At 39.6% G+C, this 20,278-nt stretch overlaps 1 protein-coding gene across 1 annotated transcript in view; it reads right to left on the bottom strand.

Moving 5' to 3' along the window:
* GMDS (GDP-mannose 4,6-dehydratase) overlaps positions 1-20,278 on the bottom strand; it is a 353,620-nt gene that overhangs the window by 69,052 nt on the left and 264,290 nt on the right. Inside the window, exons 8-9 of the mRNA XM_010000967.1 lie at positions 12,620-12,738; positions 3,204-3,300 (exon numbers count right to left, since the gene is read on the bottom strand). Coding sequence (XP_009999269.1) covers positions 3,204-3,300; positions 12,620-12,738 — 216 coding nt within the window. The remainder of the gene's footprint in view (positions 1-3,203; positions 3,301-12,619; positions 12,739-20,278) is intronic.

Here is a 20,278-nt window from a genome sequence, read left to right as displayed (position 1 = left end):
AGGCCAGTAAATATCAGGGGGCCCCAAAGCAGTCAAAAACATACTGAAGAGATTTAGAGTCAAGGCATTCAAAGGGTGTGCTTAGTTTGATCAGAAGACAGTCTCACATTTCAAGGTTTCTTCTTCAGTACAGCTAAGCTTTTCAATGGGAGGCCTTGACCCCAGGGATCACTAACTGAAGAAAACAAATGTGTTTTCAAATGAATATATTGGCACTGTCAGAACTGACTGTACACAAGATTAAATTATATTTATCTTCACTTTCCAGAATACCATGTTCAATTTAAGAGAGAAGCAGAAATGTTTCCAAGTGAGACATGAGAATCTGAGCATCAGGTTTTCTCTGTCAGCTGGGATTCAACAGCAGAATTCCTGCTTACTGATCTGGCTAAGCCTCTTTCCAAAATGCCAACCTGAGGGTTTCTTGCCTTCAGCAGTCTTGGTGAGGATCATGGGAGGGGACATGTAACATCAGTTATTTTCTGTTCTCTCACTGCTTTCCTTGCTTTCACATTATGGCTTGGATTTTGGACTGGTGTTTTGGAACTGCACAGATGTGATGCTGTGACTGAAATGGGCTGAAGTTCACCCACCTTTGACAAGGAACCCAAATAAATAAAGTGAAAGTTATTCTGGATATACATCCTGAGGTGCTCTGAAAAGAAAATTTTGAATGTAGGAAGTGGATGCCAAGCTGATTGCCAAGAATCATGGCACCCAAAATGACACCTGAAAGGCCTGGAATACCCCTGCCCTGCTTCTCTATGTGGATGAAACAGATCTAAAGCTATTCAGCTCTGTATCTTGTCAGCTTTGAGAGGTTCTGCATACTTGAGGATTTAGGCTAGATCTGCTTTTGTGCATCAGGTAAGGAAAATGCAAATTACAATCAGATTGAGTGTCTTCACTGCTTTCCATGGAAGAAGCGTCCCCCAAAAAATCCTCATTCAGAAGTTATGTGGTTGACATCACTATACAAGAAATGTGGTGAGCCCAAAAATATAAATAACTGTATGAAACCTGCTTTTTTGACGGTCAAGAAAAACCCAGATGACACAGTGAGGATTTTTAACTGGTCTCCCTTGTCTCTCATGCCACATTCCAGTACCCTTGCCTAACCTACACGGACACATGTGTCTGTTTATGAATACGTGGGTATGACAGTGTGTACAGTCCACTTACTTAAAAGTTAAATAAACCACTGTAAATCAGGACAGGTTAAACAGGCTTGGAACTAAACCACAAAAAGATACACCAACCTTTGCCCTTTCATAGGCTGAAAAAATAACACCACTTCTCTATACTTCAACAAGTTCATGACAACATGCAATAGTTTCTGCCCTATCTTTTCATAGAGGAGCTGGCTTACAGTTCATCTGCATAGCCCTTAAGACAAAGGTAGTTCAAAACCCATTTTGTGCTTCTACCCTGATGGTGCCGAAGCAGCTTCACAGCATTCTTGGGTTCCATGGGAACTATGTAGAGACTGTGTTAAATACATAGCAAAAGGAGAGCAGTGGAAGAGAGAGATGAAACATAACAGAAGGTGGCCTACAACAGGTCAGATAATTTCAGATAAACATCAGCTCTCTCCTGGCTATTTGAAGGGTACATTCCACTTTGGATTTAGATAAACCCCAGTACTCATACATGGACCCAGCAGCAATTGCATGAGCATTCCTGAGGGACTTGCACCTATGCATTGACCCAAAATGTGCAAGTGTATGGTAAGCTGAATTTAAAATCCAGAAATTGTGTTCCCAAAGGAGACCAATGAGGTCTAACAGAGGAGACTATGCACACAACTATTTCAACAGAAAATGTCTAACCATATGAATAAGGTGGAACTACAGCAAGGGCTTCAGAATAGCTACGTACTACGCGTGATTTTTGAGAAGTGAATTTGTACTGGTTAGTAAGAGGTATGACAAAGCAGGGAAGTGGGTCTCACAAAGAGCAGACTTGTTGGGTCAAGTGTCCTCTTCCTGTTTGGCAAGTCCTTTTGTCTCTGTGTCCTCCTTATCATCCTGACACCTTACCAAAGCACAGAATGACGGACAGCTCCTAATGACTTCCTAGCGTTTGATTCTGATACACAGGTCCAGATCTTTTTTGTATAACACAAAAGTCTCTACTCCTCTCTAAATTTCCACTTTAGAACCCATCCATGTCCACTTCCACACACACATCTCCCCACTCCTGTCCTGCAATCCATATTCAGACAAATGTGTTCTTGTCACACTTTGCTTGAATCAGGCAGCTGAAACCAGCACTTCTGAAGAGAGGGACTGACAGCTGATGCTGTGTCAGCAGCCAGTGGGGCTGGTATCACCCTCTCCAGGAGATCAGAACATCCTCTCCTGGGCACACCCACTCCCACTGCACAAAACTGGGCCTATTGTTCCCTGTGTCCAGAAACTATGCTCTGTCTTGTACCATCTCTGTGTGCTGCCACCATCCTGCTTGACTTGGAAATTTTGTTGTTTTTTTCCCTCTCCTAATACACTCATTAGACGATTTGAGCACAGGGGTTTGTGGCTTGCTCCTGGTTGGGCACCCCCAGCAGACTTCACTGAGAAATTCCTGGGAATGAAGACATGTTCTGCAAATGAGAATTTACTGAGTAGGACCCTGCAAATCACCCGAGAAAACAAAGCACACATGCATTTCTAAAATTGACATTTTGTGATACCCACAGTTACAAAGATCCAAGCTGAACAGGGGATATTCACTGTATGGAGTTGAGACATTGTCATGAGGACACAAAAGGAGGTACTTTCAAAATCAAGCCTATTAGTGCCCACTTCCCTCTGCTCTCCCTTCTTGCAGCTGGAGAGATGACCACATATCCATTTGAGACCGGAAGGAACAACAAGTTTTTCTGTGCTTTGTTTTTGTTTCCCATAAGGTGATGTTTCACCCCCCTCCTAGGCATCCCCCCTCCCATTCAGAGAGGGTGACAGAAGCAGGGCAGCATCTCAGTGACCAGGCAAACCTGCTGCTCCGGGGCAGTGCTGCCTGCCCTCCACTTCCCAGGTAGCTGGCTGTGAAGGGGCCAACACACAGGCTAATTTAGAGCTCTAAAAGCTGGCAGCAGGAGTGCAATTAAGTGGTTTTCACAGACTGCTGGCCAAATGCAGCAATTTATTGGCTCAGTGATTAGATTATTCATTTGCAAAGCTAGGAGAGGGCATTTTCTTTACCACTTCAGTTGGCCTGTAGTACTTGTGATTGACTGTCACATGAATCTTGCCAGTCTCCTTGCATCGTCCTACTTCATTTTCATTCTTCCCTTCCCACCTGTAAAGAAGATAAACATTTAATCAATCCATAATTACTTTAGTGCTCTGATCTTGCCAACATTTGGCTTGCTTTCATTTACTTGAGGCTGGTGTCAATTCTCCCTGCAGGACAGTATAAACTCATTAGCTATAGGAACAAAGGCAGAGTTTAGACTTGAATGGGGCAACACTGGCTTTTGAAGTCTCTTTGTTTTGGTTTTTGATTCATTGGAAGGTCTAAAATACAGGACTTCCAAATGAAACACATAATGTTAGGAGCAAATAAAATGTCCTGATTTCAGAACATCTCATGTATCTGCAAATAAATATGACAGTGAGGTTTTTCATTTGTGGATTGGTTCAAAGCTGTTTTCTTAAAATATTTTTAATTCTTGTATTTTGGCCAATACTTTCAGGAACTCTTTAATCTGTTAAATTTATGGATGTGAAGCTCTGTTTGAATAGCAGTAAGCTGCATAATTTAATTTGTGCTTAACTAGGAAAACCAACCAAAAACAGTTCTGGACATTTCAGTGCTAGCTCAAAATGGCACTTCACATACATGCATTGTAAACAGCACTTACTACCTGTGAGCTGGAAGCCAGCTACATTGTCCAAATTAGTTTCATATGTGTTGAACAGCCTGCAATTTACTGTAATTTATGTGATCTGGTTGCACAATGAACTCTTCGGTTAGTAACTGTCCTGGTCTAAAATTTTGATAGCAGCAGAAGAGGAAAGGTTTGGTGGTTGACTAGCTCTACCTTTGGAAAGGCCAGCCTTCAGCCTGGAAGCATGAGGAAAATGCCCCCTCTTGAAACAAATGCTTCAGATGAAATATTAGGAACGTAGCTTGGTGCATCAAACCTAATCTTCTGAATGTACAAAATCCAGAGTTATGATCAAAACTCTTTTCTCTCCTTGTTTTTTGCCCCAGGAGTGTACCTCCTGGGGCTCTGAACAAGCTTGGCACGAGAGTGTACTGATTAAATCCCTTATTTTGTGTGTTTAAGTAAAATCTATGTAATTTAAATCAGCACTGTGACCATTTAGCCTCAGTCACCAGCAACGAAAGGAACAGTGCCCTTTGCTTCCCACTTACTAATTGTACTGCCAGATTTTGGGATTTGTCACAGATTTGATTTCTCTTTGCTCCCATACCTCTCTGAAGCTCCTACAAGAATTTAATTATTTGACAATCTCAGTCTTAATTTTTGAGTTTCTAGCCCTGGGGGCTAAGGAGAAAAGTCTGAAAATATGACCTCTTAAAACACCAAAAGGCAGAAGGAAATACCAAACATGCATTTATTACTAGTTTTTAAATCTCACAATTTTTTAAGCCCACCTCATGACTTCTGGATGACTAGCAAACCCTGTAGGATGCTTGATACTGGGAACACTTCACATTGAAATAATTTCCAAGAGATAATAGCCGCAGCGAAGTCAGCTGTTAATAGTCATGCCATGATGCTAAAGATGATTTATAATTTAAATTTTCTTTCTTTTTTGCAGTTGCTCTGTTTGAAGCCTGAACTGCAAAGTTTTCATTCAGAAGCCAAAACTAACATTAGTCCCTCCCTTTAAAGGGCAGAGGGTAAAAATGTGCAGGACTCAAATGAGCTTAATAGAAAACTAACCGTCACCAGTAAAACAACAGGAAGTGCTCGGATCAGAAGACGTCAGTTGTTGTTGGAGGTCACTGAGCAGAGAACCCCATTTAACACCCAACAGGCTCCAGAAGGCTTGGCCGAGCCAGTAAAGACTCACTTAATGTTGCTATCAAAGTTATATAACAATAGAAATTGCTTAAGAAGAAATCTCCACCCGTTTTGTTCAGCCCAGTAATGTGAAAAGTTCACAAGGAAAAAAGAAAAAAGAAAAAAAGTACTTTTCATTGTGAACAAAGTAGTATTTGATAGCTGCACTTTTAATTACTGCTGGCACCTCAGCACTCACAGCTGGAGACACCATACTGCTGATAAAAGGGATTGCATGGGGGCCAACCTGACACCAGGAGCAAGACATCCATTTGACTAACCAGCTCCTTCCCACCTCTTCTTTTAACAACAAGAAAAGGAAAAAAACAGCAAACAACAAACCCACCAAAACCTTCCTTAATCTATAGTCAACTTGCAGTCAGATCTGGAAAATGTAGTGCCAGATTATTCTGAGACATGAGTATGTTGGAAGAAGGCATGGGGAACCCTCATGTTGCTATGGTTTTAGGTAACTCCAGCCACAAAGACTACCCAGATTTCTGCTCCTTAGGGCAGATGCCCAAGTAGGCAAGAAAACAAAAAGCTTTGTGTCACTTGTGGGAAATGCAAAGGATCCCTGGCTAAAGAAATTTTGCCTCATCAGAGCTGGGCTGATTTTGCAAGGGATGAGGAGTGGTTCCTCCTGATCCCCGGCTGGTGTCAAAGCCCAGGGCTTCCAGGCAGATGCCTGCTGGCTTGACATCCTGAAGCCCTCAGGCAATGAGCCTCTACAGCAAGACCATTGCCCGCCCCACACTGGGGAGCTTTACCCTCTCACTGAAGAGATGGATGGGTTTGCTCCCACAGCTGACAGCATCAGTCATACGACAAAATGCTCTGCACCCCAAGAAGGATGCATGAGACCGTGTGCCTGCTACTGCCAAAGCAGGTTTGATGCCCTCTGCAGCCTTGCTGATTGCCTCACTGCTGCTGACAGGTGCTTTTAGGATTGTGTAGGAAGGCACTAATTGTCAGCTCCGGTGGATACCACTACTATCACTGATGTCAGGAGTTTCCACAAAACTCAGTTCATTATGTTTCAAATGCACATGTAAGTTTATGTGTTTAAAAGGTTCTTCACCTCAAGAGCTTGCACATTCTGGATTTACAGTGGAATGCACTGTTTAATTTAAGGCTAATTCCATATCTTCTGATAACTACTATTATAATACTTATTATCATTGGTGATGAACATTCCTTCTTCTCTTTGTCTCTGGAGATTCCAAGCATTTTCCATTTCCTATAAATATTTAGTAAGACAGCAAACTTTAAGCTCTGAAAGTGTCCATAGATATAGAGGATTTTCTGAGGACAAAGAGCTGGGAGGGCTCACTCAGTTGGGTGTTAGATGGGCAGGGAAGGACACAGGGGAGTCAGGATAATCAAGGGAGGGTGGGACTAGCACTGCAAGGGACCAAATGGTCCAAATGGCTGTAGCTGAGAAGCAAACAAAGCAAAGTACATATATTTTTGACGTGGCGAAGAAATCAATTAAAAATGAAACCTTTCACAAAAGCACGGATAAACCGAACCAGTGCATTTAGTCTCCTTGCTTGACCTTTACATGGAAACAGAAATGATAGCATTTAAAAGATATTTAAAACCACTAGTAGCTAGAGCTGCTCAGCTTCATGATAGAAATTCAAACTATCACATGCACCTTTTAAATAAAATATATAGCAATATGAAATTTTTGCTCTTCTTCCGCAGCTAATATGACATACCATTTGTGTAGACTTCTTGGATTTGTGGCTTACTTGCTGCTACACACACAATTAAGCTGAAGTACTTCATTCCATCCTGGCACTTTAAAACCAGCAAAACTGAAACCATATAACAGACTGTTAATGTCCTTTGCAAGTAATCTTTTGTAGGGAAACATAAAAGCTGACTCTTCATATGTTCCTTTGCCACCAACTCAACCACCAACAGCTCTGATGTTTCAAAGCAATCAAGGCTATTGGGATTGCTTAACCATGATCTTGTGCTTAAATCTAAAGAACAAGTATGTTACCATAGAGGGATGCACTTAATTTATTTTTTTTTTTTCAAATGCTCTCTGAATCAGATCTTCAGTGTTTGTTCAGTAAAGGCACACAGTCAAAACAATGCTAATGTTGTTATTATACTCCCGGTATCGTCAAGTTCACATTTAAAAAATCTAAATTGTGACCCCCATATTTCGAAATTAAAAAAAAGAATACATGCTGAGGTCCCTATTTTTGTGTTTGGTTTTTTTTTTTTCTTCCTTTTTTCTTGAAGCTCTTATCCCTTTACTCCAAATTGTGAAAGCTGGTGTTGAGAAGAAAATGTTTTCTCAAGAGATATTAATGCTTCTGTGAAAATAAAAGTATTCTGGAAAGAAAAGCTTTAGTTTCAAGTCAGTTCTATTACTGTCAATCTGAAACAAAATGATATTAATAGCATCTAAAAAAAATGCTTTGACATTTTCCGAATGGGATTTTTTTTTTTTCTTTTTCTTTGAGAGTGGCTTTAAGAATTATTTTTAAGTTATTCTTTCTTTACAAGGAAGTTGGAAGAGAAGCAAATGAGTCCAGCTGACCTGAAATCAGATGTTTTTCCAAATTGCATTTGTGAGAATAACTTTAATTTCATTTGGAAGGAAAAAGCAGGGAATTTCCCATGAAACAGCACATTTAATTCTCACCCCATTTTTCTATAGCAGAAACTCCTATATCTCTTACAATGCATGAAATCAGATAATTAAATTGTTACAGTCTTCAAACCTTAATTTGAGTTCTGAAATAGTTATTAGGTTTGCCTACAGATAAACCTCCGCATAAGTAAGGAAGTAATAAAAGCTTGCTCAGCTGGAAGAGTTAATTCTCTAGCTGAGGTGGACTAAATGCCCCTCTAAAACTTATACTCTACAGTGAGAATGGTGATAAAAGTGGTGCAGTCCTATGCGAGGACCCTTGCTCATGTGTGCTCTCCCAGGCCAGCATTCTTTACTGATCTGGCTGGGTTCTTTTCAACTGTCGCTCTTCAAAATACCTTCAATTTCTGTACGAGACTGTTTGTTCCCTTCCTTCTCATCTGAAAGCCTCTGGTTTTCCTGAGCTCCTACACGCAACACATAGCACTAGCCAGCCAGCAGTTTCTGATGGGCAAGAGCCAGACCTGGAAACAGCAGCTGTTTTGATGATGACTTTTGATGGCTCCTTCTCCATGTCCCCGCAGCAGCAATACTAACATATAGTTGGCTTTCCATTCTTAGAGAAATCCTTGAAATCTCCCGGGTTTCTGTAACCCAACCTTCCACTTGAAGGTAAAAAGAAAGAAAGAAAGAAAAAAAGACAACAAAAAAACCCCCACAAAACCCCTCCTCCCTCAGCTCAATCTCAGTTCAACCTTCACTGTCACTGAAGAGGCCACTGCTCCACTTCTGCTAGTACTTCACCTCATTAGACCCTATAGCTTATCTGAAAACTTTCCTTTTTAAGGGTGACCTTTTATAAGACCAAATGGCATGTTAATTAAGATAAAATTTGTCTGTTAAGCCAAATGACTAGAGTAAAATACTAATTTTTACTGAATTAATTCTAATCCTGGAAGCAACGAATATTTCTGTAGCAAATCTGCATGTATTTTTGTATTAATAAAACCCACAATAAATCTTTTCACTGCTTGAATAGTTGTGGGGTGGGTTTTTTTCCTTTTTTTTAAATTTATTTTTTCTTTCCACATTTGCAGACAGCAGTCTTTCTAGCACTCTGCAAAGAACAGAGTGCTGTAGTGGTTTCAGGCTATCTTTGCAATCCTGTTCTAATTTAATAAGATTAATGACAGAAAATTAGTCAAGACAAGCGTTTGCCTGTTTCGTTTACCCTGCTGTAGTTCAAACCATAGGCGGGAAGTGTTTCCCCCAAGTACCACTTAATTAGTAATAAGTAGAAGGGAAAGTAAAAGAAAAAAAGTGTAATCCTTACAGGGGGAAAATATTTGTAGCTCTGAGGCTTTCCTGTTAGTACAAAGGACCGAATTTGAATGATTCACAGGACTTCATAATTTTAAATTTCTCCCTTGAAAAGTAAATGTTAGAAGAAAAAAACACACAAGGTAGATAAACCTCTGTGTACAATTTACAGTCAATTTCAGAGAGATAATCAGTCTTATTGCAGCTGTACATTTCATTAGTTACAAAAATGCAGTAAAGTTTCTTTCTCTCTTATTTTGGCTAGAAGACAGAGTCCTGACAAGTGCTAATGACTGGCTATGACAGAGTTATGTTATCTTTTTGGAAAGACTTTTTAGGCTGTCTTGGATTTTCAGCTGAGTTCATGTGAATTGTTAGGAAGACAAAAACGTAAAAAACCCCACAAAACATAACATTTTTTGTTGGTTGGTGGGGCAGCCAGGATTGCTCTTCTTTCTGTTCTCTACTGCAATATCAAGATGTGATGGCTAAGACTATGTTACATTTGCAACTTTTTGTGCCAAAGCACAAACTAGGGATTGTTGAGAGCCTCTGCACACATGCCCTGTGTTCTCAGATGCACTATGAGCTCTGCCAACTGCTGCTTGCCACGACATCCCTCCTGGCCATTTACTCCATCATTCCATCAATTTTGAAAGGCACATTGTAAAGCAACACTAAAAAGTTGTGTCATCACTTCCAGCAGTGAAAAGGGCTGCTGGCACTTTCCCAGATAAGTTTTTGAGATTGCAAAATTTCATAATACCTGCAACCTTGCACAAAAAAACCCCAAGCCCAACCAACCAACCAACCAACTTAACCAAACTTTTAGGAAAGGATATAGGAAGAAAGCAGCCATTCTCACAGGAACTCATTTAGCAACTGCACTCTAGTGCACTGGTTCTTAGGTGCCTCATAAACTGTAAAGAAACAGATCAATGGGAGTCACCAGTGGGGTCTCACAATGTTAAAAGGGAGGATTTGACTGCCAGGTTACTCCCTGAAGAAGATGTGTTCAAACTGGAGGAGGTGGGAGTAGAAATCCCTTGGGGGTTTCAAGAATGTGAGAGGTTAGCAGCTGTCCAGCTGTGAAGCCAGTGAGGGTAAAGACAGAGCATGTGGGTGCTGCAAAAGGCTGACACCTAGAAAAATGGTGTGGGCCAGGCTGACGTCTAGAAAAATTATGAAGGTTCTCAAACAAACTTTCCAAATCTTTATAAATATTTCACATGAATGCCATGTGAAAGATGAACAAAGGCAATGGGATGAGTAGTGAGGTCTGTTGTCACACTACCCCTACCCTAGGATCAGAGGGAAGGGATGGCTGGTTTATTTAGCTAAAGGCTATCTAAAATGATCAGAATTACACCACTGTCAAAATGATCAGCAACAAAATTATCATTATCACCTAAAATGTTACCTTAGTCCCTGTATATATAGCTATATATATATCACCTGTAAATGGCTTAAGGAATTAATGAATTACTCAGTGAAGAGAAATGTCAAAAGAGCCATGAGAATTAGCAGCCCAAGCCTCATTTCTAAAGCAATTTAGATTCCTAAAAATCCATGTTTCTAGAGGTCAAGTGGTTTCTTATAAAATATTTGAAAATTTCTTATATTGATTAGTAAAAAAAAAATGCAACTATGCCTTAGTATGAACCAAATACCTGCCCTACCTCATTGTCATGCTGTAGAGTTTTCCTAAGAGAGAAACTCACAACTGATTGATTCAATCCAAACACTGGTGGCAGTAATCACCAACATGAATTATATGCAGTCCACGGTATGGAGCCACATGTAAGCAAAAATTAAACAAACGGGACACAAAATCTTGTGTGTTAGGACCAACTAAATCTAAAATAAGCCTTTAATATCCTCTCCATAACAGAAGCTATTAATAAAAGAACTTTCATTTTTATTTCTGTAATTGTTTTTTTCTTTAGGTTTTTCTCTAGGGTTTAATTAGCTATGTGAAAAATACATGCTGATTTGTCAGTGCTGCAAAATGCTGAGACTTCTTAGGCCAATAACAAAGCAGGCAATTTAATTTTAAACTAATGGATGAACTTACTGACATCAAAAGAAATGGTGATATTGAGAACATCTGTAAAGAGAGACATTCAGCTAGGTATCGATCTATATGTTTCAGTTTCTAATTTTAGGGAGTCAGAATTAAAAAAAAAAATATTAAAAAATTGTTCAACAAATATTTATTCCTGCTTTTGAAAACACTATATATGGATGAAATTGTTCTCAAAATCTCGGGAATGCTTACTTAGATGGAGCATCTGAATCCACAGCATGTTTGTATCAATGCTTACTAGGGACAATTAACTTATAAACACAAGAAAGGAAAGTATAGAAAAAGGAGAAAAAGAAAAGGAAGACACAGCAATTACCAGAGCTTCTTCTAACTCCACTTTACCTTGTCAAACCTCACTGCTGTTAAGGCATACACGACAATCTATGATCATCCAGGAACATCTCGATTTCTTATCAAGAAATGCTAAAATTATGGAGAAAAATTTATTCCCAAATCTGAGAGCTTTGGGGCTAGAAATCCTATTTATACAGTCCCTCTCTCCCCCATCAGAATTTTTTCTGGAAGCTGATGCCAAAAATTGAAACCAGACTAAAAACTCATTGAGGGGAAAATGTTATTACCTCCCCAGCCACCCACTGGCTGTTCAAATAGTATTGTATATATCTGTGCACTTCTGCATATTTATTGAATTTGTCAAGTTTTTGTTCCCAAGTAAAACTTATTGGCCCTGTCAAAAGTTCACCAGCTGCACAAGTGACTTTGATGGCCTGAGGAGCAGCGCTGGCGCTAGCGTCATGGAAGAGCCTGTGGCTTTCCTCTCCCTTTTCCAGCTGAGATCGGTATGTTGATGCATGGGGCCCAGAGAAGATACAGAAGGAGGGAAATTGAAAAAATAATAAACAATAAAAATATAAATTACAGAAGGCGCTCACCAAGCCATCCTGATTTTATTATACAGCCTTGAGAAGGAATTTTGTATTTTCAATCAAACTATGCGGAATATGCATTGTAAACATTCTGCACCCACCACTCAACATTTTTATGGCTTAGTAGGAGAAGAGCTAATAGGAATGTAGAGTCGGTTGCTACATAATCCCTGTGGTGTGGCTGATGGGCTGTCATGGAGAAATAACAGGGTTGGCAGGTGTCACCTCTTGAGATGGCAGAGGATGAGAGCAGAACTGTGCAGATGTGGGGCACAAAGCTGAGAATTTGACAGAAAAGCCCCTTTTGCAGCAGTGATGAACCGCACCGTGGAACTAACCTCTTTGGATGGGCATCTGTCCCCCAAGGTGGGGGGTGAACAGGAGAACAGAGAACCAAGACTTGCAATAAAAATTAAGACAAACGTGCCTCTTTTTTTTTCTTCCTTTTTTTTTCCTTTTTTTTCTTTTTTTTTCTTCTTATTGATCTTGAGGGCAACACTAGTGGTATCCACTGTGAGGCAGTCATTTATACTCAGAAGGTCTACCATACTACAAAATTAGAAAGTGAGGAGTAAAAAAGAAAAGTGTAGAGAAACAATACTCTGTAACACAGCAAACTGAACAGGCTAGAAATGTTCAACCTGTGGCTGATATTGCATGTTCATACTTACACAATGGTTTTCCCGATGTGTTTAAATGACTTCTCCACAAATTCACGGACACTATGGACCTCCCCAGTGGCTATGACAAAGTCCTCGGGCTCATCTGTTTGCAACATCAGCCACATGGCCTGCAGAAAGAAAAACAAAGCCAGATTCATTGCACTTGTAAGAGGTCTCTTTGGTACGTGATATTAGACTACAACATTTTCGGTTTGGAAGTAACTACACATACGCACATATACCCCAAGCAGGGGAAATGAACACTTTCCTAACATGGTGGATATTAATCAGTTCAGTGCAACTCTGAAAAGAGTTAAATTATTCCTTATTATAGAAAACAATGCCGTATTTGATTTCCAATTTGTTTCACAGCAGGGGTTTCTGCGCGGGAGATTTTAATATGTTTACTTTTGAACACTGAGACTTGGTTTAGTGCTCAAAACCCTGGATTCACTTGCTTAAAGCACTGAATTGACACAGATATGGAGAAAAGAACAACATTTTGTGATGTTTCAGCCCAGTTGTGCTGTTTGTTATAGAATGATGTCAAACGCATCAATTAATGAAAATATGGGTCCTTTTGGTTCTGTTACATTTGCTTTAGCTGAGTTCAGATTTTAACGAAGAGGAAGTCATTAAAAAGGTAATGAAGAATAGTCAACATTTTATTTCACCAAGTCAGTTTGGTTTTTCTCCTGAATATGTGCTGAATGTTACATATTAAAGCACAGTAGCAGAAACTTTTTATTTTTTGACTTGGCGACCCAGTGAACACTGGTAGAACAGCGAGACAATCATTCACATCTCTTTCAGAGAACTGTTTGTGCAGCAGCAAAAATTACGATAGGATTTGAAGCAAAACTTCATGTGATTGTCGACATATTTGCATGTCAGGGGAGGTTTACTTCCCACAGCAATGTCTTTCACAAAGCCCCCTCCCACAAACAAGTAATGACAGATGAGCTCTATCTTGGAGGGCTGACCAGCTAAGTCAGAATGAAAGCAGGAAAGCAGATGGGAAATGAGGCAAGCAGACTCATGTGACTTGTCTAAGATATCACGGCAGGTACATTTCAGTTTTCTGATGTGCTAGTCACTGCTCTGGTGACTAGACTACTTGACTGTCTAGAAGCTGTAGGCAGACAGAATAATTATTACTTTAGATCAATCAAAATGATGTAAACACTTCATTTCCTTTGGAGAGTAAAAGGGAATACCTGTATAGCATGATCCCCATTTAATAAATAACCAGAAAAGGAAAACAAAATAATTCAGCTTTCTCTCCATATGGTAAAAGGACTGTCATCTTCTCACAGTGTAATCCACAATGCTATTTGCATTGACCTCTTCACATCAGCTTTAAAGAAAACAACTTTAGTAGGTCCCTTGATGGTAGTGGATACTCTGCAAATCAGATTAATAAAAGCTTTGGGACAGCTCAGTTTCTCTTGGTAAATACCACCTGAAATATTCAATTCCCCCCCTCCCCTTATTCTCAATAAATCAGTGTCCAGCATAGCAAGGCGATACATTCCACTTAAATGGTTCTATTTCCAAGTAATTTTTCTTCCCAGTTATTATTTTATGCATCTTCCAAAGTTTTGACAAGATTTTATTAACATGTTCCTTTTGAACCTTTTTGCTTCTTGAACGTGCATGGAAGGCTGGGTTTTGGGCAACTGCTGTGTAAGTCCTTGACATTAATTGTGCTTTTGGGATATGACCTGCTGGGCAGGACAATGGCAGAAACTTTATTTTTCCTTTCCAGGGCTGAACTTCCTAGCCAGTGACGCAGAAATACCCGGCTGGCTGATGAAACTCCTCTTGTGGGGAGGAGATGTCTTAACTTGTATCCCCCATATGAGCTTTCTTGGAACATCGGGGTTTCCCTGCTGATTTGAGAGGTCACTGTAAATCACCAACTCCTGTTTCTTCATATCTGGACAAGCTTTTGGGATTCACAGTAGCAGCAGCTTCACAGAAAGATACAAGGAGTATCTAAAATAAGAATTGACAGTTCGGGTTCTCTTAGCCTAGTCCCTGATTTCATTGATCTTCAGCTTTCATTGAACAGCCCAGCTGAAAACAATCAGCTTCCTCATATGAGAAGGCACTATTTGAGTGAATAAGGATTTCCTAGATTAGACAGTCAGTCAGTCAGACTCAGAATTTACAACAGTTCTCCTCATTTTAGTGTATGTTTGCTGTACATTTTGAATTCAAGGTCTTGCCTTTCTGTGTTTGAAACATACTCAACACTGTAGTGTCAGTCACATGTGACAGAGCTGTAATAAACAAACCTCATTTATTTGCAAAAATAAGTCCCCACCCCCCAAAAGCCATGTTGGTTAACCAAATGTGTAATATTAGCACAAGAACCTGATATTTACTATGCACTTTTGTAAATCAATATTAATTGTATTTTGTAATACTTATAAATTAATATTAATATGTCTAAGAACAAGGATCAGACTTATGGAAATTTTTTGTCATCCCTCCACTTTTAAGTACTTCAGTATTGCAATTCATTGGATATAATTTCATGTGGGTGCTTAAGAAGAGACATTCAATAATCCAGTAAGTACTGAAAATAGTTACACATTCATTTTGTGTATTAATATAAAATAGCATTGGAAGATTATTTTTTTTTTTTAACTCTAAAATGTGCACTAAATTGAAGAAGACAGCTACAAAATCCTAACAAAAACCTATCCTTTGAGAATTGGTCCCACCAAGTTTTATGCATTTGGATGTATCAACTCTTGTCTAACATTTCAAAGAGCAAGCGATCACTGTCTTAGAAATACAACCTAAACAGCAGTAAATTTCTACAGGTTCAACTTAGCAACAATCAAAAGATGCAGATAGAGTTGCTCAGAGCAATTTTTTTGCCTCAACTCTTACAAGAAAAGAATGTTTAGATTAATGATTACTTGAGAATTTATCACTGGTGATATTTATTATTTTTTTTTTTTTGGCATTCACAATTGTTGGCATTTACCTCAATCATATCAGGTATGAAAAAAACCCAACCAACTAAAAGTCTAAAAATTACATACAAAGGAAGCAATAGTTCTGTTTTGCTTTGAGAAGGGCAACCAAATGCTTTTTCTTTGAATGGAACTGCATGAACAGTCCACTAATAAACACAAACGCAAGTCAGAATATAGGAAAATCTTCAGACAAGCTCCACACTCAAATCTTTTCCACAGGTACAGCCTGTGACAACCAATGAGAAATCTGTGTCCAAAAAGAAGCTATGTCCTTTCCCTTACAGCAAGTGCCAGCGATGTGCTTCCTACCACATCAGACTAATAAAGGCCCTTGACCTATCAATTTCTAGGCATTTCCTTTAAGAGTTCATATTGTACCAGACTCTGGGCTGAGAATAAGAGGAAAGGGGGAGATACAGCTCTGGGTTTATTTGTCATTACTGAATGGCTTACTGGTTTTAACAGAGGGGAAAAGCTTTGTTTAAATTTCCACTGAAAGTAATTAATGGTTATTGACTGGCAAATGAAGAACAGGTGACACTCTGAATTAGAAGATAAATGATCTCATGTTCTAGCGTGATAATGGCTTAGTAATTGCTACAAAGCCTCAGCCTAGTGCGTCCCATCATAATGCTAGATCATGTCCAGAACACAAAGGCCTCTGTGTGAGAGGTATTCAGCCATTCACCTCCAGATACAGCTGCAGAGTGATTTGCTCCATTTATTCTCTGATGGACTGCACAACTGAGGCAAAAGTTCACCCATTCTCACCTTCCTGTTCACATGCTGAACCACATGACCCATGACATGGCTGAACTGGGATAAAAACGCTGCCCAGCTTTGGCTCTTGGCTATCTTTTAACCATCACAAGGTCATATATTTTAGGAATTCTTCTGGTGCAGGAATGGAGAATCAGGGAGTTTCCTGTATTTCTTTGTAAAGGCTTTTTTGGAAGGACTTGCAGCACGTAACGAAATTGTTTGCGTTCAGTTCTGCTACCCTCTCGTTAAATTTTAATTTGATCCAGTAAACAAAAGGTGTGCAAATATTGAAAAGGAGGAGAAAACTACTATGGAAACAATTCAGGCTTCAGCTTTTTTAGAACAAGATTGTTTCTTTAGTGGCAAATGTAACAAAATGTATTTTTCATATTTGAACTGTTTTTGGCTCTGATCTAGTGACTCACAAAGTCTAAGGGCAATACTATGTCATTTGCATTTAAAGACAGACATCTAACCAGAGAGAGATATGTAGCAAGTCTAGCAAGCGGATACACTTATATGATTATGTGGACTAGGATATCTGTTCTGCATGCCTGAACTACAGCCTCTGCCAAAATCTTTCCTCTTTCATCTTTCCTCTCTTCCCTTTTTTGTATATAAACCCCTGACAGTAGTAAGCACCATTTTCAAGCAACATACCCAAACCATGAGCCAGTCTTCTCCCTGCCCAAATTTCTTGGCTTTCACTGTGTTTGCACCTGGGCTAGTGAAGGAGAAGACCCAAGCCGGCCAAACACAACACCTGTATAGGTACATTCTGTGTGTGCCAATGCTGCTATGGTTGTGATCTGTCTGGTTGTCTTGAGCATCTGGAGTATGTTGTAGATGTGTTTCACCATTAACTTCTAGCCCACAATCCCAGTGAGAAAACATTTATTAACCAGGCTGTCATCCATGGATAACAAAGACTCAGTAGCTGAGGTTATGTTTAACTCTCTATATTTGATACTTTTCTTTCACTGTCTGCTCTTTGCACTGTATATTTTTTAAATGGGCTCATAATCAGATATCTGCCTATTTAAAAGAAAAAAGAAATATAAATCCAACTTTCAGAGACTTTAAAGTACAACTGATGATTTCTGCTGTAGAAGTAAAAGACGGTTTTTCAAGAGGATGAGTAAGGTCTCTTCTTATGTCTCATCCAATCCAAGACTCAAACCAGATATGACTGAACAGACACACGATGTGATAAATGGAAAACATTATCATCGGTACTAATTATTATTGTCCTGTGCTGCTACACAACATTTTTTTTCCCCAAGTCCAATACTGTCAAAAAAAATCTTCCATACATGTTTCTAGGTATTATGCAGAAAACTTTTGACTTCTTTGTACTTAGCACATGCAAAAAAAACAAAACAAAAACCAAACAAAATCAGTAATGTTTACTTTAGGAGATGGAACAGATAGTTGCAGCCTGATTCAGGGTGCATTGTCCATGTGTTTTAGAGACAAAGAAGCAGAGACTGGTGAGCGTCTAGCTCTACTTAGTTATCACTTGCAGAGGGCATGGGTTACCTCAAGTCTGTCAACAATTAGGGAGAAATTTCTGACTAAGTCAGAAAACATCACCACCCAGAGAGACCCCAGAGTACATTATCCCCATTTATAGAAATTCTGTGTCTTTACAGTATTCCATACTCTATTGTCTAGAATTGGGCAGAAGAATTCAGTGGGTTGGACACGGAATTCTCTAGTGATCCTAAACCTAGCTATCCTGCTGGGGTCACCACTGAGGAGAAATGAGCATTTTTGGGCCAAAGCATGATGAGCCTTTACAGGGGTGTGACAGCAAAGGAGAACCTTCTCCCCATATGGAGAGCACAAAGGCCTGGCACGACTGCTGTTTCTGCAAGCATCATGAGGAGATGCTCCTGTTGTGCCACAAAGGACAGAGTTATTGTATCACCTCCCTCTCTGCATTGTCCCAGCTCAATTGAATTAGTGTGGAAAGAGACTGCTCAGCACCTTCTGTGCTGTGTGACATGGGTAGATGTGATGCCCACGCACTTCCTGCCTGCCTGGATGTGAAGCAGTTCCAGATGCCATCACTCTGCTCTTCCTGACACAATCCAGATGACTGGTTGCGGTTTCACAAGCTGCTACAGAAATTACCACAACCGATGATCTTGCCTTAGAAAAGTGAGACTGGGGACATGGACTCAGAGCTCTGAAACCAAACTGACTTCCAGTTCGCCTATTTATTTACCTTTGGAGAGGCAGGGAAGGAAGAAGAGGTGCTGTGCTGGCTGAGTCACCCACATCTGATTGACTTCTGTGACTGTTAAAAGCTTAGGTGTGTATTGGGTGTACCCAGTGGGCATGAGAGCAAGATATACAAGAAGATTATATAAAGAGACAGTAATACATACATATAGCACACAACAGAGGGGAAAAAAAAATCTCCTTACACATGTTCTGCACACAATAGGGGCACAGCACCCATGGCTGAAAACCACTAACGAAGCTCAAGTGCAGCAAAAAAACTCCTGCGATCAGAATATAAGCTGCCTCTGCCTGAAAGCCAACACGAAAGCCCTGGGCATGATCCCATACTCCCTGTCACAATGGGAGTTCAGTCTAAGTAATGACTATTGCTTTAGTACTTGTTTCTTACGATGTTATAAGGCAAGCACGGCAGGGAGACTCTTGCCAAAGAAAACCACAGGGCTGTGCTGCCAGGCATGCTGATGCTCCAAGCAGCCAGTGACAGCATGGATACAAGAGTATGCATAATCAATGTACTCCTATTTTTTTTTTTTTTCCTACAGTATGTCCCTTCTTGCTCAGTTGCATAAAAAGTAAGGGTGCACACCCAATAATCAAGAACCTTAATATGCTGTTACAGCTTGTACTTCAAAGGCAAAGAGTAGTTCATGACTGAGGCCATTGTCTGTCATTGCAACAAGAGTGACACTTATCATAAGCTCAGCCCTCTCTCTAAACCTACAGCAAAAGAGGTACTGCCCAAGAAGTGCAGGATATATGTCTGTTCCTCTCCCCTGAAGAGTCATCATCCTGTTTTCTCAGATCACCAAAAATCTCACCATCAGTGCATGACCTGTTCCTCAAGGAACCTTCATTCATGGAAAAATCCTTCTGAATACCACCATTTAAGTATCTATCAGATCTCATCAGTTTAAATACATTTTGAAATGCTTCTTCCTTAACAGTGTAATGCTGAACATAAGGACTCCAATGTCTGTGTACAAAGCTTTTCCTTTAGCATTGTCCTTCCTACTCATGCAGAGGAGACATTGAGTACTTATGACATGGCAGCTGCTTCCATTCAGAAGAGCAACATTTGCAAACCATGAAAAGTTACATCACTGACAGAAAAGGTATAAAATAAGAACAGAATAGAGACAAAAACATTTTCCTGAGAGGAAAAACACATCATGAGGTAAGAAACAATGAAAATTTTACCTTAAGAATCCAATAAAGTAAACAAACAACAAAAAACCCCCACGTTTACTGACGTGAATATTCGAAGTTGCCTAGGGTATATTTACAGAGGTAATATGACGTGGCTTGTTTTAGAAACTTTCTTACAGATTTTCAAAGTTACAGTTGATAAACTGCCACAGAAGCTATTTGAAGCATGCTTGATGGTTTAGTCAAATACTACAGTTTGGCTGTAGATGTGTACTTGTTCAGAGCTGAACTGTGTTCGGATCCATGACTGTTTTTTGCTTTCAAGTTAAAAGAGTATAGTTGATATATTTAAAGAGAGTAATCCAACAATTATAAAGTTACTAAGATAATAAAATACCTGATAATCTTTGTGGAACACCTTGAATGAAAACAGTATCAATGTCTTTTGAAACAAAAGCCCTCACATCTGTAGGAAATACTAGGAAATATTGTCTAACTTTCCTCTTGTAAGCAGATA

Source organism: Chaetura pelagica, unplaced genomic scaffold, assembly GCF_000747805.2.
Source record: "Chaetura pelagica isolate M959 unplaced genomic scaffold, ChaPel_1.0 scaffold104, whole genome shotgun sequence".
Lineage (NCBI taxonomy): Eukaryota > Metazoa > Chordata > Aves > Apodiformes > Apodidae > Chaetura > Chaetura pelagica.
The sequence above is the reverse complement of the archived record's forward strand: the minus strand, read 5'-3'. Positions and strand labels throughout refer to the sequence as shown.